This window comes from Chlorella variabilis (genome assembly GCF_000147415.1).
Source record: "Chlorella variabilis unplaced genomic scaffold CHLNCscaffold_4, whole genome shotgun sequence".
Taxonomy (NCBI): domain Eukaryota; kingdom Viridiplantae; phylum Chlorophyta; class Trebouxiophyceae; order Chlorellales; family Chlorellaceae; genus Chlorella; species Chlorella variabilis.
The window spans coordinates 1,993,273-2,020,246 of NW_005435084.1; the positions used below are offsets into that span (position 1 = coordinate 1,993,273).

The following is a 26,974-nucleotide window of genomic DNA, read 5'->3' on the forward strand; positions in this document are numbered from 1 at the left end:
TCCCACCGAGAACGCGGCTAACCTGCGCTGCCCAGGGCTGCCGGGCCAGTGGCAGCCCTGTGTCCGTGTCGGCAGCCAGCGCAACGCTATCCAGCATGGCAAGACGGGCGACCCGCTCGCCGCCCATAGCCTGCAGGTTGCTCACAAAGCGTGCAACCTGCAAGGTCCAGTAGGCGGGCAGCGGCAGCTGCCCCGTCTCTGCCAGCACAATGAGGGCTGGGGTGCTGTCCCGCACACCCAGCAGCCCTCGCAGGTACTCCAGCTGTACCCGCTCGCATGCCGTCCTGCCCTGCAGAATCAGCTGCGGCGCCCAGATCTCTGCCCCGTACGACAACGTCGGCAGGACGTAAGACTTGAACGCACGCATGCTGAGCAGGGGGTCCTGCAACCCATTCTCGGCCAGGCGGCGACGCAGCAGGTGCATCGCGCGCCGCCCAGCCTCCGCCCGATACGATGCCGCCGAGGCAAAGGCCTGCCGGCAGTGCAGGTGCACGCCGAGGTATCTGAAGGTGGGGACGGTTTCCACCTCATTGCCGCCGTAGCGGAACCGCTCCTCCGTGGCAGCAGCCCCGCCAGTGGTGTACACTACCACCTGGGTCTTTTTGGTGTTAACCGTCAGGCCCCAGGCGGCACAGTAGCTCTCAAGGTAACCAAGCTGGAAACGCAGGCCTGCCGGCATGGTGGCCAGCAAGGCCTGGTCATCAGCGTAAAATAATGGCGGCACGCACTCCCCGCTCTGCCAGCGAGGCAGAGCCGCGGCCGCAGCCTGTTGCACCAGCCCGGACTCGAAGTCATCCAGGAACAGACCGAAGATCAACGTGTCGCGCTTGCGCCCTTACATTGACGGCAGCGCAGAGTTCCCTGCTCGGCAGACGGCCGACACTCCAGCCCTGGAGTTGGAACTGAGCTCAGAGGAGCCTGAGTTTGAGCAAGTGTTGCATTTTGTTGCTCGAGGACGTGACAAGACGGTACTGGTGAAATGGCGGGACGCGGATCGGCAAGATAGCTGGCATACTGAAGCCGAGCTGCGGCACTGGTGCATCGCTGCCACTGGCGATACCCGGCGCTACCGTGAACTCTACAAACTTCTGCCGTGACCGCGCCCCTGCTGTGAGTTTTAACAGTGTGGTGTATATGCCGGTAATTTGGCTCTGGCGAGAGGTGTTCTGCAGCCTGGCACCTGGATGCCTCGGGCAGCAGAGCCCCCCGCTCTCGCTACCACCTCTTTTCCTTGCATTACCCCACCTGTCTTTCCTCCTCCATTCCCCCAGTTTTCTGTTTTTGTTTTCCTCTTTGTTTCCGCATCCTCTGTTCCCCTCTGTTCTCTTCGTTCTTTGAAGAGGCAGGTGTGCCTCTCTTTTAAGGGGGGGAGAGTTGTAGCAGGAGCCTGAGCCGGCTCCCTGCCTTGCGTTTTCCCGCTTCCTGGTTACCTTATGATTGATCGCTATGAGGCTATTCCCTATTCTGAGGCTTGTCAGCCTTGCATCATGAGCCGCTTTCCACTTCGCTTGACTGTGTACTTTAGCCGTGGAAGAGCAGGTCCTGTAAGCATTCTCACTCGAACAAGCCCGCTCCCAGGAACCGGGTGCGGCTACAGTCAGCCACCCCACAGCACGACGCAGCACGTCGGCAAAGCCCCGTTCTGGGCCGTTTGTGCATTGCGCCTGTGCATACCGACACTCAATTTGGCCTTGGAGCCCCGCTTTGCCACCCTCTGCAACGGTGGCCCCTCATCTGTTGCGCGCTGTGCCTTGGTCTTGCGCCCTGAGGCCTGCAACACCCTGTAGTCGCGCCTAGAGCAGCTGGGCGGGCATGGCTACGAGGCCAGTGGCGGGTGCAGCGGCGGCCGCGAGGGCGCCCGCCTCCACCGCCGCCAGCACGGTGCTGAGCGAGCTGGAGCGGCGTTATCGCAAGTGGCGGCTGCGAAACCTCAACTACAGCCGCCTGCTGGCCTTCCTGTCCTTCATCGCGCTCCTGCTGGGCGTGCTCTTCCTGCAGCGCAGCTCCGGCAGCAGCTACCAGGCTAGTGTTGACCGCAGGATGTGACTCACACTGCTGCCGGCCCATGGCGTGGTGGCTGCTCATAACCCCGACAAGCATAACCCCGACAAGCACCTGCTCTCCCTGCCTCCACAGGTCCACAGCACGCTGGCAGGAGGCTTGCTGCCCGAGGGCGCCATCCGCTCTGTGGATGATGTCTACGACTGGCTCAGAGCTCTGCTGACAATGGTGTGGCGCGACCCAGGTGCGCATCTTTGTGGGCACATGCCGCTCGCCGCTTGCCTGCCTTGAGAACTTGCTCCCAGCACCTGCGCTCGCAGTGTGCGGCGACGGCGTGTGCGAGAGCCCTTTTGAGCATGCCCAGTATGGACGGTTTGGCTGTCGCGCCGACTGCGGGCGGCTGGAGGACATCCAGAACCTGACCGCTGTCCAGATCGACCTTCGCTACGACTTCACCCACCCCGCCGGCTCCATCCCAGCCACCGAGCTGCAGCGGCAGGCCAGCTGGAACCTGTGCCCGGCGGGGGACAGCAGCGGCTGCTACTGGGAGAAGGACCACGCGTTTGAGCAGCTGGCGGGCAGCACCAGCATCGTGGTGCCCGACGTGCCAGATGGTGCGATGGGAGGCGCGGCCATGCCTGCTTTGGCTGGCATGCATGCATGCTTCCACATAAGGAACGCCAGGCAGGATTGGGCTGGCATTTCTGCCTCCATTTCCCCATGCTGACAACGCCCCTGACTGCCTGGCTGCAGGCGAGTGGGCGCTGGTGCTCAAGCGCGACATCTTTTCCAAGGTGGTGGGCAGCGTGCGCAGCGTGCAGCTGCTGGAGCAGCAGGCGCAGGTCGCCAAGGTGGCCATTGCGCTGGGGGCGGCCGCCGCGCAGCGCGCCATCGAGTGGCAGGAGCTGGAGGAGGTGGTGGAGCAGGGAAGCGTGGGAGTGCAGGCACTGTTGAATGCCACCCTGGTGCAGCAGTATGCCACACAGCTGGCAGAGGCGGAGGCCCTGCTGAGCAGCGGGGCGCTGGATGCCGAGGGCTATGCGGCAGAGCAGGCGTACCTGCAGGAGCAGCTGGACCATGCACTGGCGGAACTGTCGCTTGCTGCCACCTCCTGCCCAAAGCTGCCCTTCTACCATGCAGGTGCATGCCAGAAGTGTGTCCCTGTGGGGCCATCGAGTGTTCAACCTTCCACCGACTAGCTGCTGACCACCTCTCTCCGTCCCTGCTTGCAGACGCGGATGCCTCCATCGCACCCTCTCTCGAGCTGTGCGACATGCTTGCAAACCTCACGCAGCTCGCAGGCGGCGAGCAGCTGGACAGCCTGATCAGCCTGCTGACGGCACGCCTGCCGGCAGCAAGCGCAGCCTCAGAGGAAGCGCTGATTGCGGGTCTGGCGCAGCTGCAGGTGCAGACGCCAGAGCTGTATGCTGTTGTTGACGCCAGCCGGGGGCAGAACGCCTCGCAGCCAGCAACAGCCACGCCCCGCATCCTGGCAGCTTTCTATGCGGACCCGTGGGCTGCGCCTGCGCCCGCCAAGTCAGCGCTGGCCAGCCGCATGATCAGCGCTCCGGGCGTGACGGCGGCGGTGCTGGTAGCGCGAGCCGAGGCGCGCATGCAGGAGCTGGAGGATGCTGAGGCTGTGGTGCAGGGGCTGCCGGAAGTGCAGCAGGCGCTCAACCTCACTCAGCCTGGCAGCGAGCTGCCCTACGACTACACTACCTGGGCTGGCGGCAGCGCCGCCTACGCCACATGCAACCTCGCCAGGTGCGCGCCATCCGGCCTGCCCCTCCATGACCCTGTGCAGTCGCTGCGGCAGCTTGTGGCATGCTATCGACGTAGGGATGCCGGCCCAACCGCCTGCCGCTTGCGACACTCACTCAACTGCCAGACTGGTTGTCTTCCTTCTGCAGCCGCATGCCACAGTACATCGGGCAGTGCGCATTGCTCGTGCCATGCACCAACAGCAGCGCTCCTGACGCCAGCGGCGAACTGCAAGTTGTGTACGCCTGCGCTGCCAGCGATCCGCTGCTGCCCACCAGCGATGCCTGTGGCGATCTGTGCGACACGCAGAACATCTGTGGCTCCATCTGCGAGTGCTACCCGGCATGCGGAGCAGGCCAGGTGAGGCGCGTTGCGGCGAGTGCCGATGCGGCGTGAATGGGGAAGGGAGCAGCGATAAGGCAGTGTCCCCGGCTTGCACGACCTGCCCTGCAGGTGTGCCAGTGTGATGCATGCCTGAAGGTTGGCAGCGCGCGGAGTGACCCTGATTTCCTGGCCATGAGGGCTGCGGCAGGCCTGGCAAGCGTTGAAAGCGTCGGGGATTGGGAGGGAATGGACAGCTTGGACCTTGATTACTTTCAGAGGGACGAGGAGGCACAGCAATTTGACACTGGAGGCGGTGATGCCGGCAGCAGCAGCGGGCGCAGCGGCGGCTACAGGCGTCGCCTGCAGCAGGGCCCCGACGCCATGCTGCAAACGGTGCTGGATGCGGTGAGCACGCTGCAAGACAGCCAGGAGGCGCTGCAACAGCAGGTGCAGGCATTACAGACGGCGGTGGGGGATGCCGCCGCCGCCGCGCAGGATACCAGCCTGCAGGCGCTGGTAGCTGCAGGGCAGGAGCAGATTGTGAGCGGCCAGGTGGCCATCCAGGACCTGCTGGGCGAGGTGCTGGGCAAGCAGACGGCGGCGGCGGCGGCGGCCGCCGCTCAGATGCAGGCACTGGCCAACCTGCAGAGCCTGCAGCAGCAGCAACTGGCTGCACAGGCCCAGCTGGAGCAGTCTGCCAAGGACCAGACAAGGGGGATTGCGCAGGCGCTGCAGCAGGCACTGCTGTCCTCCAGGTGGTGGATGGTGCCTGCTCCGCACTTCAGCGCACATTCCCAGCATGTTGCTTTCAGCAGCCTTGTGCTGCAGGCCTGCCTCAGTGCCGACTAGTCTTTTGAACAAACCGTGGCTGGCGCCTTGCTGCGCTGGCGCCCTGTGCTGCCTGTGCTGCAGCCAAGCGCTGGAGCTGTACCGTCGAGTGCGGCTGCAGACCCTGGTGGCCACCAAGGCAGCTGTGCTGGCGTCAGTACCTTGCACCACCAGCACCACAACAGAGTACAGCTTCAGCATCGACCAGAACCCGGATGTGAGTGGCGGAAGGGGCTGAGCAGCTGGGGTGCCTGGTACCCGAGCCTTCCTTGCTTCCTGCAGCATGTGCTGCTGTCGTATAGTTGCATTTCATCCTGCAGCAGCACATGCAGTCTGCTGTGCATTCTGCTGTGCATCACTGTGGGCTGGCCTGGCTTGCTGTCCTCCAGATCGTGATTGACACCTCCCGAGAGCGGTACATCGGCACCAGCAACCGAGTCATCGCCGGCCTGCTGCTGTTCAACCAGCGCGGCCTGCCATCCGCCTGCTCCAACGCCCGCTTTGCCGCCATTGGCGGCGGGTGCAAGAGGGGTGAGGCGGCCTGGGTGTGGGCTGCCACCCTGGGCTCATGACGCAGCTGCCTGGCCTCGCGTCCCTCGAGTGGCGCCCGGGCCTGGGCTGGGGGAAGCGGCACCAGAGAGCTCACACCGCGCCCCATGCCCTGATGGCGTGCGTGTGCCTGCCTCTGTGCGTGTGTGCAGGCCTGGACAGCGAGCCCTATGGCGTGGACCCTGTGTTCAAAATGGGCACCTCCCTGTACAACCCCGACCTCCTGGGCGGTGTGACCGCCCGCTACAACTGCTCCCTGCTGCCGCAGCCGACCTACAACGTCGAGGTGGAGGGCTCGCCCGGCGTGGCGCCCCAGGTCACCAACCCGCCGCCCTACTGCGCCGAGCTGTACAGCCCCCGCAGCCTGCCCTACGGCTTCCACGCCTCCTCCCTGAACCAGTTTGGGGAGGGCTTCCCGATGCTGTTCGACATCAACCTGGATGCCCACAGCGCCCTCGCCTGGCTGTCCTTCATCCAGGTGGGGCCGGACGCCTGCCCGCCTGGCGCCCGCCTGGCAGTGCGCCATGCACCCATGCCCCCATGCCCACGTGCTGCCTGCTAGTCCAGGCCACCGGTGCAGGCCTGACTGTCCCCAGCCCCCGCGCCCACATGCTTGCAGGAGGGCCTGTTCCTGGACAGCCGCACGCAGCGCCTGCTGGCGCAGGTGGTCACCTACAACGCCCAGCTGCGCCTCTTCTCATCCGCCATCGTGTCCTTCGAGTTTGTTAAGGGTGGCTCGGTGCAGGTGGGCAGCTGTGGGGGCGGTCTGTGGTGCGGGGCGCCCATGGCAGGGCTTGCTCCGCCCCCAGCGCTGGCCTGGCACATGTGCTTTGCTGCTGCAGGTCACCCAGAAGATCCAGACCCTGCGCGTGGAGCTGTATGCCACCCGCCTGGACGCCCTCCGCCTGGTGCTGGAGGTGGCGCTGACGCTCTGCGTGGCCGTCATGGCAGGCAGCGAGCTGCGGGGCATGTACCGGGTGGGTGCGGCGGGACATGCCGGGTTGCGAGTGTGACACATGTGAACCACAGGTTTCCCACACGGAACCACCTCCTTGCACACAACATTTGCTTGATGCGGTCCCCGCCAGCTGCTGCCGTCCAGGTGGCGCGCGCGACTGGCAACCCGCTGTCCTACTTCACCAGCGGCTGGCATGCCATGGACTGCGCCAGCACCGGCCTGCTGGTGGCGTGCGTCACGATGTGGTGGGTGCTCGTCTGGCGCCACGCCCTGCCATTCACCATCGGCCTGCGCTTCAACGTGTATGCCGACCTGGGGGCAGACGCAGCCTTGCTGGCGCTGGCAGACGGCGGCGCGGGCCTGCAGGAGATGCACGCAGCCTTCAGCAGGCTGCAGGTAGGAGGGCAGGCGGATGGGTGGGTGGGCTGTGCAGCTGCAGCATTTGGCACCTTCCCCGACTGCTGCCAGGCCCTCATCCAACTCGCACCAGCTCTGCCTGGATGCAGGGCCTGTCGGACAAGCTGGCGTGGTATGCGGCGCTGACCGGCATCAACCTCCTCATGCTCATCGCACGCCTGCTCCAGCTGCTGGACTTCCAGGTGCGGTGGCCCCTGGGATGTGCCGCACCCATGCAGTGCATGGGCCGCTGCTCCCTCGTGTGCAGCGTCTGCTGGGGCGCTGGACGGGTGACGGCACACCGTTCGCTTGCCCCTTGGCCCACTGCAGCCCCGGCTGGGTGTGGTGACCCGCTCCCTGGCGCACGCCGGCCCCGACCTGCTGCACTTTGGGCTCGTGTTTGGCCTGGTCTTCATCGGCTACGCGATGCTTGCGCACCTCATTTTCGGCAACTCAATCGCAGGTGATCGTGTGGGCCGGGGCTGGCTCTCAATCGGCGGGCATCGTGCCGCGACCAGCAGCCCCGCCCTCGCTCACTCCCGTCCTTCCAGCGGCGCAGGCTTCAGCTCGTTTGGCGGCTCTGTCAACACCTGCTTTGCCCTGCTGCTGGGCGACACGTCGGTCAACTCCGACCTGCAAGCCTTGAGTGGGCTGCAAGGTGTGTGTGGGTGGGTGCCTGCCTGCCTTCCTGGGTGGCGTGGGCATCTCCCAGCTCCAGAGCTGCTGCTTGACCTGTGTTCCGCCGCCGTGCAGCGGTTGCGGGGGCGGCATTCTTCTGGGCGTTTGAGATCCTGGTCTTCCTGGTGCTGCTCAACTTCCTGCTGGCAATCTGTGTGGATGCCTTTGGCCAGGTGGGCTGGGCTCCTGCCCCTGCCCGGCACTGACAGGCCTGGAGCACTGGGCCCAACACCTCCAAAGTGGGCAGCATCGGCAGGTGGCGGCTCGGGGCAGCAGCCTGCCCCCACCAGGCCGCACTTGGGTTGGTGCGGCGCAGGTCAAGGAGCGCACCACAGACACCACGGGCCTGCACACAGAGGTGGCGCAGATGCTGCGGCACGCCTACCATTCCGGTGAGCTGGGGTGTCAGGGGAACACAGCCTGCGTGCGTGTGAGGAGGACCCCGCATCTGTTTGCCGTGATACACACACGCACACATGTGTATGCTCTTACCCTCGCCCAGTGGAGGGCTCCCCACCTGCCCTCCTGCCCCAACCACCCTGCAGCCACCAGCCGCTTCAGCCAGGACCGCATCAGCGACGTGGAGCTGTCCAAGCTGCTGCGCTGGTGGCAGGACAGCGAGCGCGGCGTGGCCGACGTCAGTGATGATGGCGTGGCGGGCGAGGGCGAGGCGCTGCTGAAGGTGTGGAGTGGGTCTGCAGGTGGTGCACGAGAAGACGACAGTCGGCAGGGTGCCTGCTCGCTTGCTGTACCCTGCTCATCTGCACTGACCTGCCTGCAGGACAAGGTGCGGCCCAAGACGCTCGTGGTGGACGGACGGGGGGTGCAGGAGGAGGAGCTCAGGACCATCCTGCAGGTGCGCCAGCGACAGCGGAATGCCAGGTCATGCTTGTGATGCCGAGCCGCATGCCGCTACCACTGCCATCATCGCTCCCACACATTGGAAGATGAGGGTGCTAATAAATACCCCTTCCGCATCTGGGGAGGCAGGCTTATATGCTGGAGGAGGAGCAGGAGAGCGACATTGAAGCCTCGCGCACACAGCCCAGAGGCGCAGCCCGCCTGATGAGCAGCCTGGGTCTCAAGCGGCAGCCCAGCCTCGCCCAGAAGCCCGTCAAACCGCCCGTGCCTGGTGAGCCCTGCCGATCTTGCTGCTCCTGATCGACCATGCACAGGGCCTCCGTTAAGACCCAGCACGTTGTGGAGTGCCCTGCGTGCATGCAGACCTGGGCAAGGTGGCGCACTATGTAATGCTGCGGTTTGGGGACGAGGAGCTGCTGGTGCAGCCGCCGGAGCAGGAGCGGCACTCGGGCGATGGCAGCAGGCGGCACAGTGGGCAGCACAACCACAAGCTGGAGCAGCCGCCGCCTCACGACGGCAGGGCAGCAGCGCCACACTCGCTTCCCACCACGCCCGATACCATGCAGCATGCCAGCGACTTTCGCATCTCTGCACACCGTGGCACAGCTGGCCCCGCCAGCAGCTCTGTCTCCGTCACCGCTGCTGCCGCTGCTGGCATCCTGGCACCCGGTTCTGGCTCAAAAGCCTGCCCAACGCAGGAGATTGTCCATGCGGGTGGTGGCGAGACCAGCAACGGCCAGCGGCTCGCGCGCGCCATGAGGACAGAGACCGAGCAGCGCGGCGCGGCAGACGCTTCTGTGTCGCTGCTGCAGCTGCAGGGCATGCTGTCAGAGGCGCAGCAGCGGCTGCTCCAGGGCCTGCAGCAGCTGGCGGCGCAGCAGGTGGCCGTGCTGGAGGCAGTGCGTGCGACGGCCGATAGCCAGCAGCCCACAGCGTGCAGTGGGGGCGGTGACATGGGGTCAGGCTGGCGAGGCAGCCCCCTCACCTCTCCCTCGACCAGCTTCCGCCAGCGCACAGCACTGCGCAGCGACAGCGGGCGTCCGCCTGGCCTGCTGCCACCTGGGCGCCCTGCGGGCGGCTGCAGCCCACCCGGCGCGCGAATGCGGCTGAGCGACTCGTTGGAGGAGGAGACCTGATTGGTACTGCAGCTGCGGCGACACTGGTTGACCAGACGTTGCCACGTTTGGTGGGGTTTGTGTCCCGCATCGTTTCTAGGACCGCCAATCGGAAATGTTGCCCATGCGATTGTAAAAGTGAGTCGCAATGCTGGGCGCCCGCATTCTCATGGTGTGATGCAGACACGTCAGCGCAGCGAGACAGCCCACAGCTATGGGACACTCCGGTGCGCGCAAAGGACAACAGATGAACAAGCACGAGACCTGCCACCCCGCTCTGCTGCTGCCGATGCCGTGCCACCCCAGCACGACGTCGTCACGGCGGGCGCCAGCGCCCAACGGCGACAGGCGGGCGGCCCACAACCACAGCATCTTGGTCCTGGCGCCACCAAATTTTCCTTGCTGGGCGTGTACCCATCCTCTGTGTGTTTCTGTGCCAAATCGAGGTTTCAGTGGATATGGCTGCTGAGTTGTGTACTTCGGCGCGGTACACATCGTTTTCACATCGCGCTCCGCTCCCGCCGTCCATTCCCAACGTGGTTTGCAGAGTCAAAACGACCAGCCCCGGCCATTTCACGTGGTTACAGCCCCAGTGAAGGCACCACGCCAACCATCCACTCGGTCATCATGCCCTCCGTTCCGGGCCAGGAGGCCTTCCCCAGCGCCTTCACAGCCGTCTGCAGGTGACTACATGGCCCCTGGGCGGTCTGCAGGCGACAAAACGCGGCGTCATATGCGACGACTTGCCCTTCCTTGCCCCCATCAACAGCCCGCCTCATGCTCCCCTCCAGGCTGTTTGAGGGAGTGCGGGCGCTGCAGTGGAGCGCGCGAAGGAGCCTCCGCCGCGGCATCGCCGCCGCTCTCTGCCATCCCGAGGATGTTGCCCCCTCCTTCCTCATCACCTTCCCCACCTTCTCCAACAGCCGGCAGGAGGACCTGTCAGCGCGGCTGCAGGAGGCGGTGGCGGCGCTGGAGGCCTCTGCCGCCGAGCTGCAGGCGACGAAGGAGGCGGCGACGGCGCACCACTCCCGCCTGCAGCGGCAGCTGGAGGAGCGGGAGGCGGTGATTGGGCAGCTGGCGCGCAACCGCGACAGCGCCCTGGCCGACCGGCTGGCCGCCTCCCAGCAGGAGTGCAAGCGCGCTCAGCGCCGGTGCGCGCGCGTGGCGGAGGGCCTGGGCGGCGTCAGGCAGCAGTATGCCCGGCTGGTGGAGGGTGCGCACCACGCCATCGTCGAGATAGAGGAGAACCGCGATGAGCCGTGCACCTGCTGCGGCGGCAGCATTGCCTCTGCCGCCGCCCTGGCCGCCTTCCGCGAGACCGTTTCCCTGGCCACGGCGCACGAGCAGGCGGTGCACTGGCGGCAGAAGGCGCTGGACAGCGAGATTGAGCTGGTGGACTGCCAGGACTCGCTGGACAATGCGTGGGAGCAGGTGGACCGTCTGGGCGAGCAGCTGAAGCGCCGGGAGGCGGCGGTGTTCCACGCCGAGCGGTGCGCGCAGCAGGCGGAGGAGGCGCTGCAGCAGGAGCGCGCCGCCCACCTGCTCACCCAGCAGCTGCTCAAGCAGGCAAGTGGCGGGCGCGGCAGGGGCGCGGCGCAGCCTGCCTGGCTTCTTTGGGGGGTGCTTTGCGGCGCCCGCCTGGCTCACTGGCTGGCATGCTCACTGGAGGCCCGCGCCGCTTCCTGTGCTTGCTGCAGGCCCAGGAACAGGATGCACCCTCCGCCTTCCCCGCCCTCCCCCGCCACTCCTCCTGCGGCAGCTATGACGCCTCATCCGACAGCGACGCCAACGAAGAGGAGGAGCCTGCTGCTGGCGCTGCGCAGGCCGAGCGCATCCTCGCCTGCTGGGCACCTGCAACCGCGCTGGTGGCAGTCGTGGAGCCGGATGCGCCTGCACCAGAGCCGGCGCGGCCGCACCACAGGCGCACCCGCAGCATGGTGCTGAGCTGAGCCCTCGCACGACGGTCGCGACACATCCAGGCCAGCCGAAACTCAATCAATTGTTCTGTTTCAAAACTCCCCACTTGCGCTATCAAACAACAGCATACTATCCTGCCTGAAGGAGGCAATAACCTGCCGGGCACAGACATGCCAGCTTCCCCAAGCGCCTTGCCTTGTCTTGCCCCAAGTTGCAGTTGTTGTTGTACATTCTCAATCACCCACTTGTTCCCCCTGCCTGCTTGCCCTGCCTAACATGCAGCCTTGATTACTTAAACTTTGACAGCAGTTGTATGTAGTACCTGACCCAAATGAAATGTAAATAAACCCGAGCTGATCCTCAGGCACCCACAACAGCCGCTTGCGGTGCTTCCGCCGCCTCCGCGCATTCTGCCTGCTGCTCCACGGCTCCCTGGCCTGCCGCTGATGCCGCTGCCGCCCCCTGGGCCTCTACGTCGCCGCCCCCCAGCCGCTGCAGCGCCTCCTGCTCCCGCTGTTGCTCCTCGATGGCCGCCTGCTTGCCGGCCTCCGCCTGCATGCGCGCCAGCGCGCGCGCAGACAGCGCCGGCACCGGGTGCGTGCGCCCCGTGGCCTCGATGCGCGCCAGCACCTCAAACACCAGGCCCCGCAGCTGCTCCATGTCCCAGTCCTGAGCGTGGTTGAGCTGCTCCCGCAGGTCGGTGAACTCGGTCAGCCAGGGGCCTGCAGGCGCGCAGGCGCGCACGGGGCGGGGGACGGGTCGGGTGGGGGGGTGGGCACCACAGCGCAGCTGCGGGATGGGCGACAGCAACACCGGCGCAGCGCTGGCCTGCGCCGCTGCTTGTCGGCTGCCTCCCCGCCTCCAGGCCAGCATGCACGCCGAGACATGCGGGCCAAGCCCCACCTCCCCCACACTGCACACACACACACACACCCAAGCCCACAGGCGCACCCAGCAGCTGGAAGGCGTGCCCCTTGACCATGCGCCAGGGGGTGGGGTGCAGCTCCACCATGTCGCAGTACTCCAGAAGCAGGTGGCAGCCATCCAGGTGGCCAAACGCGCCGCCGGGCTGCAGGCGGCGCTGCAGGCGCAGCAGCACGGGCGCGGGGCAGGTGGCGGGGTGTTTAGCGGCCGAGAGCAGCCGGCGAGCAGGCGGGTGATGCATCGCCGCCCTCCGCCACGCCCTCCGCCAGCCCCCACCCACCCGCCGTCTTCCAGGCCACACGTCCTGCTCTCGGGTGCCCCACCGGGCGCTCCCTCCCAGCCCACCTGCGAGAAGAGCGCCGGGTCTGCCAGCAGCGACTCGGCGCTCATCACGCCGTCCACCCCGGTGGCCGCCATCAGCGCCTCGCAGTCCGCCAGCGTGCGGATGTTGCCGTTGCCCAGGACAGGGATGCGCAGCCCCTGCGGGAGGGGGGGGGGAGGAGGGGCGGTTGGAGGCGAGGCGAGGCAGAGCAGGCGACTGTTGCCAGCTGGCCAGAGCTCAGAGGCCTCCAACCTACCTGGCCGGCACCTTTCCCGCGGCTCCCCCCCAACCCACCAGCCTCAGGTCTCCTCGACCAAGCCACCGCTGCCCCTCATCACCGCTGCCCCACACCACCACCCACCCCCACCCCCGCCCCCCTCACCTGCTTCACCGCCCGTATGTACTCCACCTCGGCCCGCACCTCGCTGGCCCGCTTCTGCTCCCGCGTGCGCCCGTGTATGGCCAGCAGGCTGGCCCCCGCTCGCTCCAGCATCTGCGCATACTGCACCGTGCGCTGGACGCAGTCAAAGCGGCGGATCTTGACGGTGACGGGCACCGCCAGGTTGGCGGCCAGCTGGCGCACCAGCCGCTCCACCAGCGGCAGGTCGTCCATCAAAAAGGAGCCGTACTTGCCGCGCTTGGCGATGCGCTGGGGGCAGCCCAGGTTGAGGTCCACGCCGTCGACGTGCGGCGCCACCAGGCGGGCGGCGGACAGCAGGATGTCTGGGTCGTTGGCGCAGAACTGGGCCAGCAGCGGGCGGTCCTGCTGGGTGGTGGTGAAGTGCTCGGCCCGGTAGGAGGGCGTCTCCAGGAAGAGGCGGGCGTGCAGCATGGGGGTGTAGGCGCCCGTGGCGCCGTGCCGCCGCGTCAGCTGCCGGAACGCCAGCTCGCTCTGGTCAACCATGGGCGCCACCTGTCACCATCCAGCAGGGGCACGGCGGCAAAGGGGAGCATGCCGTGGGCATGCAGCAGCGACCAGCTGTGCTAACGCATGGGCTGGGCTCCGGGCACTGCTACAAACAAGCGGCGGCGGCGGCGGCGGCAGCGGCGGCGGCAGCGGCGGCGGCGGCGGCCTGGCAATGCATGGCGTACTCTGCAGCGCGCAGCGCTCACCCAGTACTTGGGGCTTCCCAAGCTGCGAAACCATTCCCACGCCGCCGCCTCCTGTGGCACCAGCTCGGGTGGATTCTTGTCTAGCATGCTGCTGCCACGCCCTGCGCTGCTGTGATGACGACCCAGGGCACGAGCCGTGATTGCCAGGCGAGCACCGACCGCCGTGGTGCACCTTCCACAACTCGCTGCTGGGGTGAGGTGCATGCGGGGAGCAGGGAGCAAACCTGCAGGTCTGGGCTCTGCTGGCCAGGCGAGAGTAACCTGCTACCGCATGGGGCCGATGAGATGGCTTTCTGCACGGCCGCCAGCGCCGCCGCCAGCTAGGAAGCGCCGAGATGAGCGCAGTGCAGCCTCGCGACAAGTCAACAGGTTACACCAATCGAACAATCTTCAGCAGATTCAGTTGCGCAGAGTCAGTAAGCAATATAGAGTAAAACGTCTACCAGCAGGCACTACAACCAACGCTGGCGGTATGGGAGCACGGGACCTGCGCAGACCGGGGCAGCACGTCACGAGGTGCAAGTCAAGCAGCAAACCGAGCTGACCGCCGTCTGGTGGTGGGGGTCGGGTTGGGGGTGTCAGCGGGCCCTGGCCGGGCCCGAGTGGACGTCCTGGGAGTCGGGGCAGCGGCTGTAGCACCTGCAGATCGGGCAGGTGCAGATTGAGCCAGGCAGCTACTTGCTGTTTGCTGTCAGAAGGCAGCACTAGCTGCGCCCAGCTTACCCGCTGCGCTGAGGGTACTCTGGCGCCGTTGGCGGGGGGCCGCCACAGATGGTAGGTCAGCTACTGCTTCGGCAACAATCGCCATACTCGGCTGCCGCCGGCGTGCCCTGCACTCACAAAGCAAGTCATCAATCATGCTCCCGCCAACAGAATGGGCAAACAACAATTAGGATGCTATAGCCCGTCACACACCTGCCACCAACAGCATGGGTCGTGGAGGGGCCAGACACTGCCACCTCTGAAGCTCCGTTACGGAAGAACAGATAGGCCCCAAACGATAGGCCAGCTGTGGTGGCCAATGCAGCCACAACGGTAGCAGCCACAGCGGCAGGAGGCCAGGCTGGGGCAAGCTGCATTGCTGGCTGCTTGGCCACCGCTGCCGCTGCTGCTGACAGCTGGGCTGGGCCACCTGGCAGGCGGGTGAGGAGCTGGTGCCAGCTTGCCACGAGGTGGGCACCCAGAATTGCCGTCCGGCTGCTTGGGGGAGGGGCTGATGCAGTTGTGGTCTTGGTCAGCGCGGTTTTCAGCTTCTGGATGAGGCTGGAAGAGGCTGCCGCGTCATGGGGTGCAGATGTAATGCGGATGGGCGATGCAGCGGGCTTGGACGCTGGGAAGGCGGCGAGTCGTGGAGGTTTGGAAGAAGGCTCACCGGGAGCAGCAGTGGGCTTGAGTGCTGGCTGCTGCTTTGCCGCCAGAGGCTTGATGGGAACAGCGGGCGCAGCCTTGAGCGCTTGCCGCCTGGCTGCAGCTGGAACAGTCTGCGGCGTTGATGCTGAGGGCTTGGTCAGGTGCACCACCGGGGGGGAGGGCGCTGCTTTGGCCGCTGGCTGCGCCGATTGCTCCGGGTTAGCTGAGTGGCTTGCAGCTGCATCCAGCAGCCGCCGGGCTGCTGCCAGCGGCGCTTGGTACATGCTCCAGGCCCGCAGGCGCACGTCCTGCAGCCTGGCCTGTTGGGCTGCACTGTTGGCAAGCTGGCGAACACGTGTTGCGGTGTGAAACAGGTGGCCTGCAAGGCAAACGACCATTCGTCATTGATTGTAGCAGCAGACTAGCAGGCCAGGCCAGGTCTGCTTGGCGTCAAGATCAGCCAGGCAGGTAGCGGCACAAGAACATGAGCACTCACCCCTGAGCTGGGCTGCTGCATCCCCAAGTCCATAGCGCTGGGCAAGATGGGGAGCCATGGCATGGAGCGCCACCGGCGCTGCCAGCAGGCATGCCTGCATGCACAGGGCCAGCAGGGCGCGCTGCACAAACCCGCGGCTGCTGGTGCTCGGGCTGACGGGGGCTGCAGCGGCTGGTGCTGCCGCAGGCTTGCGCCTGTTCAGCGCAGGCGATGTGGGCGGTGTGGGCCAGGGCTGGGGCGCGCCTGCCTGCCCAGCCGCAGTGGCAGCGCTGCCACCAACACGAGATGCCTGCCCTGGGTGTGGCGAGGCAGGCATGGGCGACGCCTGTGTCGCTGGCTCCCCAGCTCCTGCCTTGGGCTGCACAACAGCAAAATCCAGCTGGACGCGAGTGCCGACACCGCCCTCGCCCTTGTCGCTGCCTGCTGGGCTGGCCAGCTGCCGCTGGGGCTGCCCTGGCGGCTTGCTCAGATGGCTGCTCATGCGCAGCCAGGAAGCCAGCCCGCCCTCGGGCGTGGCCGCAGCCTGCAATGTGGGGAGCCAAAACCAGTTTTGGTAGGTGTCCTGGCAATGTTGTACAGGGAGTGCATCATGATGTGTCCAGAATGCACTTGCCGTTAACTCCTCACCAGCACTGTTGTGTTGCCATCCACAGCCACCGGGAATGAGCGAGGGAACTGGGAGGCTGGGGACGGGTCGGAGATGAGGGAAACAGACGTCCGCGGTGTGTGCTGCAGCAGTTTGCTGTGGCTGGGTAGCGGCCCCGCCGTGGCCGCCGCTTCTGCGCTGCCAGCAGGGCGAGGAGAGGCCACGTCTGCTTGGAGCCGGGTCACCGCCGCAATCTTGGCACCTGCCGGAGACATGGCCTGCCCCAGCAGCCACTTCTTTGCGCTCGCCACGGCTGCAGGGGGTGGCAATGGATGGACACAGAAGTGGGATGGTGCATGGATATGGCGGTGCGTGTCATGGGGTAATCTGTAAGTTGAAGCCGAATAGAAGCTCACCTGGAGACTTCAGAGCTAGTTTTGCCGCCAGGTCCAGCTCGCTTGGCGACGTTGCAGGGCTGGGGGTCTGCACAGGACGCGCGACACCAAGTGATGGTGGAATGCACCTGGACAGCTCCCCTGCCCCGGATGCTCGCATGGCAGCCTCCGCATGCCATCTACCCACCGCACAGCAGCGCGCAACTGAGCCGCCCACAATGCACCTTTGAACCAGAAGCCCCACTGCCCGTGCTTGTTTTATCGGTCCTGACGTTGCTGGCTGCCAGCTGGATGCCGACGGGCGTGCGGGAGGTGGGGCGGTCGGCAAAAGGGTTGGAGCCCGGGGAGTAGGACGGCACCGTTGGCTCGGTGCCGCCGCCACCCATGGCAACGCCCCCTTTACTTCCGCTCCTGCTCGGCCATTCCATCTCGTTCGCCCTGATCGCAGCGGGCAGTTCACGCTGGTTTCAGAACCGGCAAGCAGAGGCTGCTCGCGCTGCAAGGAGTCTGGTGTTCAAATAGTGCAAGCCGCCAGGCCACGATCAGCAATCCACTCCAACAGACATGGCCCCTCTGCCACTCAGACAAGGAGGGAAGAAGGACAGACGCGGGTAAGGAAATTTGTACTTCAAGCGCATGTGGCTCAAGTCTCCTGGCTGGCTATAGCCCCTCAATACCAAGACAAAATGTTGTGACAGGCCAGCCAGGATCGCTGCACTTGTTCCGCCGCCTTTCCCTGCCGCCGCCCCCGCCCCCGCGGGTCCAGCCGATGTCACCGCTTGCCGCTGCCCCGCTGCTGGGCGGCCAGTCGCTGCACCTCGCATGCCGTGTCGCTTCTGCTGGCCCGTGTTTCCCGCAGCCTCCGCCGCTGGCCTGGCGGTGGCCTTGGTCTGCATCCCTTCCAGGCCTGACGAAGTGCTTCCTCCGCCGCTCTGTGGAGAACTCCAAATCCCCTAATCCTGACAGCACTCTTCAGCTTCCAGCAGATGATACATGATCAAATGGATTTTCGGAGGCCCAGGCACTGTCAGGGAAGCGGGAGTGGGGCGGCCTCCGCCTTGTGTCATGCGGCTGCGGCGCACTGCGAGGCACGCTGAGCCATGCTGGGCTTTGCATCCTGACCGCGTTGGCGGCAGACCAGCGGCTTTCAGCTCCAAGAAGGCTAATTCCCACCGCACTGATCGCGCTGATTTCCATCACTTCCACAGCCGCCCGTCCCGCGCTGGCTTAGCGCAGTCTGGTGAACCGACCGGCGTCGCCCCCATTCTCACCAGCGCAGCGGGAATGCAGGGCCGCAGTACTTGGTCCCTGATCGCGCTCCTGGCCCTAGCCGCCGGCTTGGTGGCGGGTGAGTGGCACCCCGCGCGATCATTTCGCTGCCTGCTGGGGCCGCGTGAGACCGTTCTCCCATATTTGGGCCCGCACCACCCCCGCATGAGGCGGCATTTGGAATGCTGTGAAAAATGCCTCACAGTGGGGCCGCGACCAGCGGGGCTGGCCTGGCTGCCAGCGTCCCGCCAGCATATGGAACTGTGTTCCCAACTTTGCGGTGCACAGGTTCCTTGTGCACTGATCAGGGAGCTACCAACTTCCACAAGGCAGCTTGTCAAATTTTGGCTGTCCCTGTGGCTCCTGCAGGCCGGCCATTGCCCGTAGCAGAGGTGGCATCGGTTCATGGGCCCGACGGTGTGTGCCGACGGTGACCGTGCCTGTCTCCAGCTGTCGGAGGTCCCCAAGCACCCACGCCAGTCCTGCCCACCCTCCTCTGCGTCTGCTGACCAGTGCAGGGCGTCAGCTGCTGGCCGAGCCATCTGTAGTGCTGGCCCTGGATGCCGCCACTTCTGATGTGGGCCCCGGCCTCACCTCGCTTGAGAACAGCGAGGGGGATGCGGCCTGGGGCAATCCTGATGACCCAGCCATGACTATCCAGCTGCACAATGCGGGTGCGTGGCTGGCTAATTCGCTGGGCAGGGCGTGAGGGAGCCTGCACAGCCCACCACCACCAACCATTTACGGCACTGCCATCACTCGCACATCATGCACATGCAACCTGGAGCCAGCTCAAAGCTGGCTCCTGCCGACCCATGCTGTGCTGCATCCTGCCCTGCAGGCTACGACCAGGCTTATGGCGGCGCAGTGGTGTTCAGTTCCCCACCCGAGGGCACTGCCGAGGCGGGGTCTTACGGCGACGGCAAGCCCGTGGGTGTCAGAGATGGCGCCTGGGGCGACGAGTTCAGCGGTGGGTCCTGGCCTGGCTCGTGGCTCCTGGAGCTGCCTGCACCTGCCCCCGTGGCAGCCTTCTGCTGCAGCACCTGCGCTTACCATGCCCGCCCTCCCTACTGCAGCGTTGGTGTGGTACAAGCCCGGCCAGCTGGACGCCGGTGCCAACCCCGTGCTGCTGCAAGTGGCAGGGGCGGATGAGCTGGGCGACCCCCGCGCCTCTGCCACCTGGCGCGTGGCTGGTTTTGAGGACCAGACAGCCCAGGGGTGAGGCTGTGCATGATGTCCTCCTGGCTTCCCCCTCGGCCTCAGCAATTACTTTACCCCAGGCTGCGCTCGACCCCGCTCCGAGCTGCCATGCATGATGCCTCCATCCCCCCGCCCGCAGCTCCATTCCTATCAAGGGCTTCACCGCCCAGCCCACCTACACCGCCGACTCGCTCAAGGATTGCTGGGTGCAGCTGGCAGTGGTGAAGAGCGGGCCGGCCCTGGAGTTTTACAGGGACGCACAGCCGGCCGGCACTGCCACCGCCGCCTACGTGGTGAACGACTATGGCGCCGAGGTGCTGGCGCTGGGCGTGGACTACAGCAGGCTGGTGGAGCCTGGCAGCAACGCCACTGGCATCGACCCCGCGGCGCTCAGCGGGCCGGTGGGTGGGTGGGGGTTGGCGGGGTGGCTGCCTGGGTGCGGCCCAGGGGACAAGGGCCGACGGATGCACTGTGCGGTGCAACCCCAGCTGCGTTGTACTGTGATGAGGTGCTTTGGCTCAGGCGTTGCGCTTGCACGTCCCATCCACCTGCCTCCTGCGCTCTGCCCCGCCCCTGCTGCAGCTGGGCTGGCTGAGCGGCAGCATCGGCGCCATTGAAGTGCACAGCCGCGCCCTGACCGCCGCGGAGATTGCTGCCAAGTATGAGGGCCAGTCTTCCCGCTACTCAGAGTCGCTGTGCTCGCTGGAGGTGCCTGCAACTGGCGTCTCTCCCCCTGCCGACCAGCCAAGCGGCAGCTCTCCCCCTGCCGACCAGCCAAGTGGCAGCTCTCCCCCTGCCGACCAGCCAAGCAGCACGCCTCCTCTTCCCGAGCAACCTGGCGCCACCCCGCCCCCTCCACCTGCCGACCAGCCCAGCCCATCCCCGCCCCCTCCACCTACCGAGTCCCCCAAGCCGCCCTCCACGCTGGACAGCAGCACTGCCGCCGTGTCGGGCAGCGGCGCCAGCGGCAGCGTGGCCAACACCCTCACCATGACCGGCGGCGAGGGTGGGTTGCTGCTGCCGGCCTGCGGTGCAACGTGGGGCGGCCCAACCAACAGCTTGGCCATGCCAGCGTGGCCATCTCTTGGCAGGGTACTGGCCCCACCCTGCATGTCACTGTTCTCATGCCCTGACTGTGACCAGGCGCGTGCTGCCTTCCCACCTGCAGAGCTGTCCGGGCTGCAGACCGACCCTGTGAAGCAGGAGCAGCTGAAGCAGGCCATCCTGGCGTCCCTCAACCTGCCCCCCGGCTACACCACCGACAACATCCAGATCAACGTTGTGTCCGTGACGCAGGAGGGCGGCCGCAGGAGGCTGCAGGTGTGACGCACGCAGAGCATGACAGGGTGTGGGTTGGGGCCACACGTCAGCAGCACAAGGGAGCTTGGCTTTTCCTACAGCGCTGCTGCTCCCCTGCCTGCTGCCACCTGCAGGCCCCACAGACCAAGGTGGTGGTGGAGTACACGCTGACGGCCACCCCAGAGGTGCAGGTGGAGGTGCTGGCCAAGGCGGAGGCCAGCGTGTACCTCTTCATCCGCGTGCAGCAGCCGGCCATCCCGTGGTGGTCTGGTGCGTGGCCTGCGCGCTGAGGCAGCCCAGCTCTCACCGAGAGAACACCGATTGCAGCAGAATGCCGGCAGGCACCCAACTAGCCAGCACTGTTGCTTCGCCCCCCGCAGCACACCACATGCACCACCTTGCATCTGCCCTGCAGGCCCTACCGCCACCATATGCATCAGCGACAGCGAGGGCGCGTGCAACGTGAACACGCCGCCCATCACCCCGCCCGTCGTCATCCAGGACTGCTCCGCCAACGTCTGCTTCCTGCTGGATGGCTCCAGTGAGTTGAGCCGCTGTGAGCCTCACTCCTCTCTTTCCACGCCTCCCCTGGGCATTTATGCAATCCGATCTGGCTCCAACCTGCCTACCGCACTGTTTAGCAGCCGATCACCGGCCTCGATCGCTCTGCCGCTGTGCCCGCAGAATCCCTGACCAATGTGGATGGCTGGAACGACGTGGTGGCGTCGGCGCGCTCCATAATGTACAGTTTGAACGACCCGGCAGCCGTCTTTGACGTCTTCTGGTTCTCCAACGACGTGGAAAAGATTGGCCATGTGAGGGCGGGGCGGGGTCGCTGGCGCGCCTTGCCATTTTCAGCGCTGCTTTTTTGTTGTCCCACCACTGTGCACTTCCCTGCCAACTGTACATGCCCCCTCCCCCCGTGCAGGCCACGGGCGCCGAGGTGGCGGCCAACAACAGCTTTGTCTCCATGGTGGTCAACACGACTCCCGATGCCCATGGCACGTGGATGGCCCAGGCCATCACCACCTGCCAGGTGAGTCAAGTGTGTTGTTTCCAATCACATGCTGCTCGCCTGTCGCCTTCATGGTTGCCCTGCCTGCTCGCCTCCTTGTCCCAGGGCGTGCTGCTGGAGGAGGACACACAGGCCAGCCGCACCATCGTTCTGATCACAGATGGCAAGCCCACAGACCCGCAGCCCACGTTTGAGGCCGCGGATGCCGCCAAGGCGCGCGGCATCAAGATGGTGGTGGTTGGTGCGGGCGAGATCGACTACGCCACGCTCAAGGCGCTGGCCTCTGGGCCCCAGTTCGTCTTCGCCAACACAAACCTGGACTCTTCCCAGCTCATGCTCATGGCAGATCTCGCGTCGGAGGGGGTGTGCCGTGAGGAAGACAAGTAGCTGGGCCTAGGGGGCCACGGCTGCAACGCAGCCGCCACCCTACACTGACCGAGATTACCAGCAGCAGCCTTGACGGAGTGCCATCAACTCAACATACAAGCGAGGGCAACAAATGATTCTTCCACAATCGGTTCCCCATCTGTATCCAATGCCTGCACAGTTGCAGCTCCACACACGTTTTGCATGTGTGCCAATAACCACCCGAATCAGTTCACCGCATCCCTGTGCACATTCGGTCTTCAACAGGGCAGGTCAGATCAATCCAGCGTAGGCTATCAGAACTTTTTTTTTGTTTCCATTAGGGTGCTAGGGAGTTGGTTTATTGTATGCGTACTGTAAATGAGCGAAGGGTTCATGCTACCAGCGTGGTGCGGGGGCGGCTGGTCTTGGCGCCCGCCCCGTCATCACCTGGCGCTGGTCAGACACTGCATTAGCCCCTCACATCCAATCGCCACGAGTTTCAGAGCACTCACAGGAGCAAGGCCTGGGGTGTGCAGGGGCACTGTGTTGCTGTGCCTCTCGCTTGACTGGCCCAGGGGGTCTTCGCAGCGCTTGACCACCCTCGCACCAGCAACTGCGTGATCCAATCCCAGAGGAGGTAAGGGTGCAGCCTACAGAGTGCGCGTTTGTTTTGCACTGGACAGGGTCGGCTCAGAGGTGTGCAGTCAGGAACCTGATGCTAGTGGGGACATCCGAGCGGGAAGCAATGTGGCTGGTCGGGCAGCGGCACTGATGCTGCTGGTGCCTGAGGAACGGCAGCGGCGGCAGCTGCGTGGCCGACACCTGTGTATCACGCAAACCTCTTGCCTCCTACACCTGCAGGTGGAGCACCAGTCCAGCCTGAGTTCTCGTGGGGAGGACGTGGGCACCGAGTGCCGTGCAGAGCAGCCAGCGGGCGTGGCGACAGCGGCAGCCATGTCCTCGAGCAGCGGCGAAGTGAAGCAGCACTTCACAGACCGCCGCTGGGATGAGGCGCTGGACCTGATGCTGCGCCGTCTGTGCTACGGCACGCTAGCTGGGGGCGTGGCGGGCTTCTTGCTCCTCAGTGAGTGTTGGCAGCTGCTGGGGAGGGGTTGCGGGGCGGCAGGGAGGCATTGCGTCAGGTGCTGGGGAGGCGTTGCAGCTGATGGGGAGGCATTGCCAATGGCGACCCCTGTGCTGCTGATTGCGCTCATCTTCTCTTGCCACAAAACTTCATGCCTGCCACATCGTGCTGCAGGGGCGCCCACCGCCCGCGCTACTGCGCTTGGGGTCGGGGCAGGCTTTGGCCTCGGCAGCGCCTACCAGAAGAACCAGGATCTGTTCCACGAGATTTTCGGTGTGCAGCCCGATGCCAGCAAGAAGGGCAGCACGTGACGGCTGAGAGCTGCCGGGCCTCTGTTGTTCTGGCTCTGCTGCCCTTACCTAGTTGCAACCATTACCTGCAAGATTACCAGCTGCACGGATGTGCGGGATGAGACGGGGATGCTCACACAGCACCTCCACAAGCCTTGCCGCCGCCGCCAGCCACGCCGCGCCGCCGCCAACTTCAGCGACTTCCTGCCGCCGCCGCACAACGCTGTTGCTGCCAGGCGGCAGAGGTCACGCCGTGCGGCCATTCGCTGCACTCGATTGCAAATGCTCATTATCGCAGAGCCTGCTGCTCGCTGCGTTGTCGAGCGAGTCTGCAGCCCAGGCCTGGGTCCATGTGGCCAGCGTGCATGCAGCCTGCCGCATGTCAGGGAGGGCCTCGCCCCTAGCTTGGGCATTCAGCAAACATGATGGCGGCTCTGGACGCAGACAGCATAAGCCTGCGGCCTCTGAGCCTGCGGCCCGGCGGGGCCAACCCGTTCGCCGGGTTCGCAAAGGGAGCGGGCGTGGGATTGAAGAACAAGGTGCGGGGGCATGGGGTGCCTGCTGCCGCCGCATATTTGGCCCCGCAGGCCGTGATGGCGATCATGCTTGGTGATGGGCCGTGCTTGCGTTATGGCGGCGGCGGAAGTAGCTTCCCTTGGCAAGAGCAGGGGCATGTGGAGGTGGCCAAAGCGCCACGCGTTAGCCCGCTACATGGGGACAGGCGGGCTGCCAGGGGCGGCGGCGGCGGTGCCTGCTGGTTTGGGACATAGCAAGCCGAGGGATTTCCCCCTGCAGACTGTGTCCACCAACCCGCCGGAGGAGAGGAAGAAGAAGGCGCCTGGGGAGATCATCCGCTACTCTCGAGACTTCCTCATGAAGTTTGTGCAGGTGCGACACTGCCCCCCACTGCTGCCGAGCAAACGAGCGAGTGCGGCGCTTGCAGCAGCTGTATCCTCTGTGTGCAGGCCAGCAAAATGGCGTCGGTGGCAGCTGCAGCTGGCCACGATGCGTCACGGCAGGTGGGTGTCCCCGACGCCTCCACCAAGCCCCGCCCTGCCCTTGCCTGCCCGTGCCTTGGTTCCGCAGAAGTACAACCGGGTGCCTCAGGAGCTGCAGTACTCAAACAGCGACATCTTGCTGGCGGCAGACGACCCGGGGCGCGAGCAGCAGCAGCAGCTGCTGCAGCGCGTGGCGGCGGACGAAGCCGACGAGCGCGACTGGCGGTCGAGGACTACGCTGCCGCCGGGGCCCGCCCCCGCGCCCGCCGCCGCCGGCGGCCAGCAACAGCAGCAGCAGCAGCAGCAGCCCGGCTGGCGCCCCGACCAGCAGCCCGGCATGCCGCCGCCGTCGGGCGGGGCCGAGGCAGCCAAGATCCAGAAGGCCACTGACATTGGGCGCACGGCGTGGCACGCGGGCGTGGCGACCGAGGGCGTGGAGCAGACGCTGCGCAAGGTCAAGGGCATCCTCAACAAGCTCACGCCCGAGAAGTTTGAGCGCCTGCTGTCCCAGCTCATCCCCATGGTCAGCGGCTACGAGGTGCTGCAGGTGCGCTGGATGTTTTTGGTGGCGGGGACCCGGGGGGTGGGTGGGTGGGTGGGAGCTCGGGACGTGCAGCCTGGGTGGCATCAGGAGGGGGTTTGGAGGCATATGCTGCGCCGCAGCCACCCACCTGCCAACGCCGCACCTGGCAGTCCATCCTGCCTCATCCTGCCTGCCTGCCTGCCTGCCTGCCCGCCTGCCCTTCCCGCGTGCAGGGCACCATCCGCCAGGTGTTTGAGAACGCGGTGCAGCAGCCCACCTTTGTGGCCATGTATGCCGACCTGTGCCGCGAGCTGGACGCCGCGCTGCCAGAGTTCCATGCACCCGGTGCGCTGGCGGCAGGGGCTGGGCAGGGCAGGCGGCCAGAGCAAGGGCGGCGGGCACCGCGACCCTGCACTCTTGCGTGGAGTGCTGGCAGGGCTGGCTGGCTGGCCTGCACGAGGGGCTGCCTGCAGGGGCCGCACGCGAGGCGCGCCCTGCTGCCGGCAAGGTGTCCGCCGCCATGTTGTGGCTGGGCGCAGGTGAGGACAAGCCCACCGGGTTCAAGAAGATGCTGGCCAACACGTGCCAGGAGGAGTACGAGGCGACAGAGGAGGCGCGCAAGGTGCGGCGGCAGCGGCCGGTGGCGCGGCAGGCGGCAGGGCTGGCGGCGCCAGCTCGAGGGCACGGGTCACACGCTGCACCGTGGCTGCGGCAGCGGCTGCGGCTGCTGACGCAGGCTCCAGCACGGGACCCGCTGCCCCTTCAGCGCAGCAGCTGCTACTCGCCGCGCTCATGCCTGGTGCCTTGCGGCCCTCCTCGCCTCACGCCCCGCGTGCCCCCTCTGCCTGCGCCGCAGGAGCTGAAGAGCCTGCCGGCGGAGGAGCGGCCCGACGCGGAGCGGCGCGCCAAGCAGCGCCTGCTGGGCAACATCCGCCTCATCGCGGAGCTGTTCAACAAGGCGCAGGTCAACGATCGCATCATGCTGCTCATCCTGGCCGACCTGCTGGGGGGCGCCGACAACGACCCGCCGGAGGACAGCGTGGAGGTGAGGGGCGGGCAGGGGGGGGTGGCTGCAGGGCGGCTGCGGGGCTGAAGAAGCGGGGGAGGATGTGTTTGTGGAGGGGAGGAGGAAAGGGAGGAAGCAGCCTGGCGTCCCGCGGTGCGCTAGCCCGCCCCGCCCTGGCCCGCCGTGTCTCCAACCCCCCCCCACTGCGCGGACCCCTGCGCGGCCGCAGGCTGTGTGCGAGCTGCTGTCCACGGCGGGCGCGGAGCTGCAGAAGAGCAGCAAGGGCAAGGCGCGGCTGGATGCCGCCTTCCGCCAGCTGGAGCGCCTCAGCAACGCCTCCAAGGTCTACGCCTCCCGCATCCGCTTTGTGATGAAGGACCTGCTGGAGCTGAGGGCGCAGCACTGGGTGGCGCGCAGAGAGACGTTCACGGTGCGCGGCGGCGTGGTGTGGCTCTGGCCGCGTGGCGGCGTGGCGGCTGCCGTGGGCAGGCTGGGGCCCGCGTGGCGCCCCGCCTGCCCCGGCCCCTGCACCCCAGCCTGCGCCCCGCTCTCCTGTGCCCCTATTACCACCACCCACCCACCCGCCCACACCCGCACACGCCCACCCACACGCGCACCTCCCCGCGTGCCGCGCAGGCCAAGAAGCTGGACGACATTCGCAGCGAGGCGCAGGCGGAGCTGGGCATTGTGGATGTGCCCATCGCGGGGCTGGACACGCTGCCGGGCGCGCTGCCGCCGCTGGCGGCCAAGCGGCCCGAGGAGGTGGAGCTGTTCCCGGGTGAGCGGGCTGTGTGTGTGTGTGGGGGGGGGGGGGGGGGGAGGCTGCTTGCAGTGTGTGTGTGTGCAGGGCAACACGCGGGGTGGCGGGCTGGCGGGGGCGCGGCCTGCCCTGCCTGCTTCGCCGACACCGTTTGCTGGCCCTGGCCTGCTGGCGTGCGTGTGTGTGCAGCCTTCAAGAGCAGCGACGCGGGGTGGGCTGTGGCGCGCGGGAACAAGGGCGAGGCGGCCGGCGGCGGCAAGTTCTCGGCCTTCCTGGGCGAGTACGTGGCGGTGGCCTCGCAGGCGGCAGAGGTGGCGGGGCCCAGCGGCAGGTGGGGCGCCTGCCTGGCTCTGGCCTGGCTGCCTGGTGTGGCGGTGCAGCTGCTGCCGCTCCTGCTCCTCTCCGCCGGCTGAGCTGCGGGGGGTGGTAGGCGGGGGTGGTAGGTGGGGGGTGGGTGCGTGTCTTTGCAGCTAATCCTTCGCAGGCCCCCACCCATGGCCCCAGCGATCTACAGGCTGCACACAGCCACCGCCCCTGCTCAGACCTCGCCTGCGCCGCACCCCGGTGCACATGCACAGCTCGACACGTTTGAAAGGGCACATCCCCAC

At 66.4% G+C, this 26,974-nt stretch overlaps 6 protein-coding genes across 6 annotated transcripts in view; 4 read left to right on the top strand and 2 right to left on the bottom strand.

The window, feature by feature from the left end:
• CHLNCDRAFT_142380 (hypothetical protein) overlaps positions 1 to 679 on the bottom strand; it is a gene marked incomplete at both ends in the record, with an annotated part of 1,439 nt that extends 760 nt beyond the window's left edge. Inside the window, one exon of the mRNA XM_005850378.1 lies at positions 7 to 679. Within this exon, the coding sequence (XP_005850440.1) occupies positions 7 to 679 (673 nt within the window). The remainder of the gene's footprint in view (positions 1 to 6) is intronic.
• Positions 680 to 1,812: 1,133 nt separating this feature from the next.
• On the top strand, positions 1,813 to 11,420 carry CHLNCDRAFT_50782 (hypothetical protein; the record flags this gene model as incomplete). The annotated part of the gene is made up of 26 exons (XM_005850120.1): positions 1,813 to 2,028; positions 2,137 to 2,245; positions 2,322 to 2,615; positions 2,755 to 3,141; positions 3,234 to 3,765; positions 3,912 to 4,122; positions 4,216 to 4,841; positions 4,999 to 5,131; positions 5,304 to 5,445; positions 5,616 to 5,941; positions 6,083 to 6,208; positions 6,306 to 6,440; positions 6,566 to 6,817; positions 6,928 to 7,020; positions 7,148 to 7,280; positions 7,377 to 7,475; positions 7,571 to 7,668; positions 7,812 to 7,887; positions 8,041 to 8,177; positions 8,277 to 8,351; positions 8,486 to 8,627; positions 8,720 to 9,255; positions 9,441 to 9,609; positions 10,019 to 10,154; positions 10,263 to 11,091; positions 11,169 to 11,420. 26 exons carry the CDS (start codon positions 1,813 to 1,815, stop codon positions 11,418 to 11,420), a joined length of 6,264 nt encoding a protein of 2,087 aa, XP_005850182.1.
• A 604-nt stretch (positions 11,421 to 12,024) lies between these two features.
• Positions 12,025 to 13,789, bottom strand: CHLNCDRAFT_16859 (hypothetical protein; the record flags this gene model as incomplete). The annotated part of the gene is made up of 5 exons (XM_005850379.1): positions 12,025 to 12,110; positions 12,340 to 12,469; positions 12,658 to 12,792; positions 13,017 to 13,547; positions 13,748 to 13,789. Coding segments are annotated over 5 exons (924 nt in total), but the record flags the coding sequence as incomplete, so codon positions are not given.
• Positions 13,790 to 17,858: 4,069 nt separating this feature from the next.
• CHLNCDRAFT_142385 (hypothetical protein) lies at positions 17,859 to 21,744 on the top strand (the record flags this gene model as incomplete). Its single annotated transcript, XM_005850121.1, has 14 exons — positions 17,859 to 17,922; positions 18,213 to 18,260; positions 18,362 to 18,517; positions 18,685 to 18,813; positions 18,920 to 19,061; positions 19,183 to 19,444; positions 19,626 to 19,751; positions 19,947 to 20,049; positions 20,212 to 20,363; positions 20,477 to 20,612; positions 20,758 to 20,883; positions 21,027 to 21,157; positions 21,271 to 21,378; positions 21,463 to 21,744. 14 exons carry the CDS (start codon positions 17,859 to 17,861, stop codon positions 21,742 to 21,744), a joined length of 1,965 nt encoding a protein of 654 aa, XP_005850183.1.
• A 706-nt stretch (positions 21,745 to 22,450) lies between these two features.
• Positions 22,451 to 23,100, top strand: CHLNCDRAFT_142386 (hypothetical protein; the record flags this gene model as incomplete). Its single annotated transcript, XM_005850122.1, has 3 exons — positions 22,451 to 22,459; positions 22,567 to 22,789; positions 22,964 to 23,100. 3 exons carry the CDS (start codon positions 22,451 to 22,453, stop codon positions 23,098 to 23,100), a joined length of 369 nt encoding a protein of 122 aa, XP_005850184.1.
• Positions 23,101 to 23,504: 404 nt separating this feature from the next.
• Positions 23,505 to 26,974, top strand: part of CHLNCDRAFT_142387 (hypothetical protein) — a gene marked incomplete at both ends in the record, with an annotated part of 4,392 nt that continues 922 nt past the window's right edge. The window contains 9 exons of the mRNA XM_005850123.1: positions 23,505 to 23,618; positions 23,875 to 23,967; positions 24,166 to 24,624; positions 24,834 to 24,945; positions 25,140 to 25,222; positions 25,457 to 25,645; positions 25,836 to 26,087; positions 26,243 to 26,384; positions 26,556 to 26,697. Coding sequence (XP_005850185.1) covers positions 23,505 to 23,618; positions 23,875 to 23,967; positions 24,166 to 24,624; positions 24,834 to 24,945; positions 25,140 to 25,222; positions 25,457 to 25,645; positions 25,836 to 26,087; positions 26,243 to 26,384; positions 26,556 to 26,697 — 1,586 coding nt within the window. The remainder of the gene's footprint in view (positions 23,619 to 23,874; positions 23,968 to 24,165; positions 24,625 to 24,833; positions 24,946 to 25,139; positions 25,223 to 25,456; positions 25,646 to 25,835; positions 26,088 to 26,242; positions 26,385 to 26,555; positions 26,698 to 26,974) is intronic.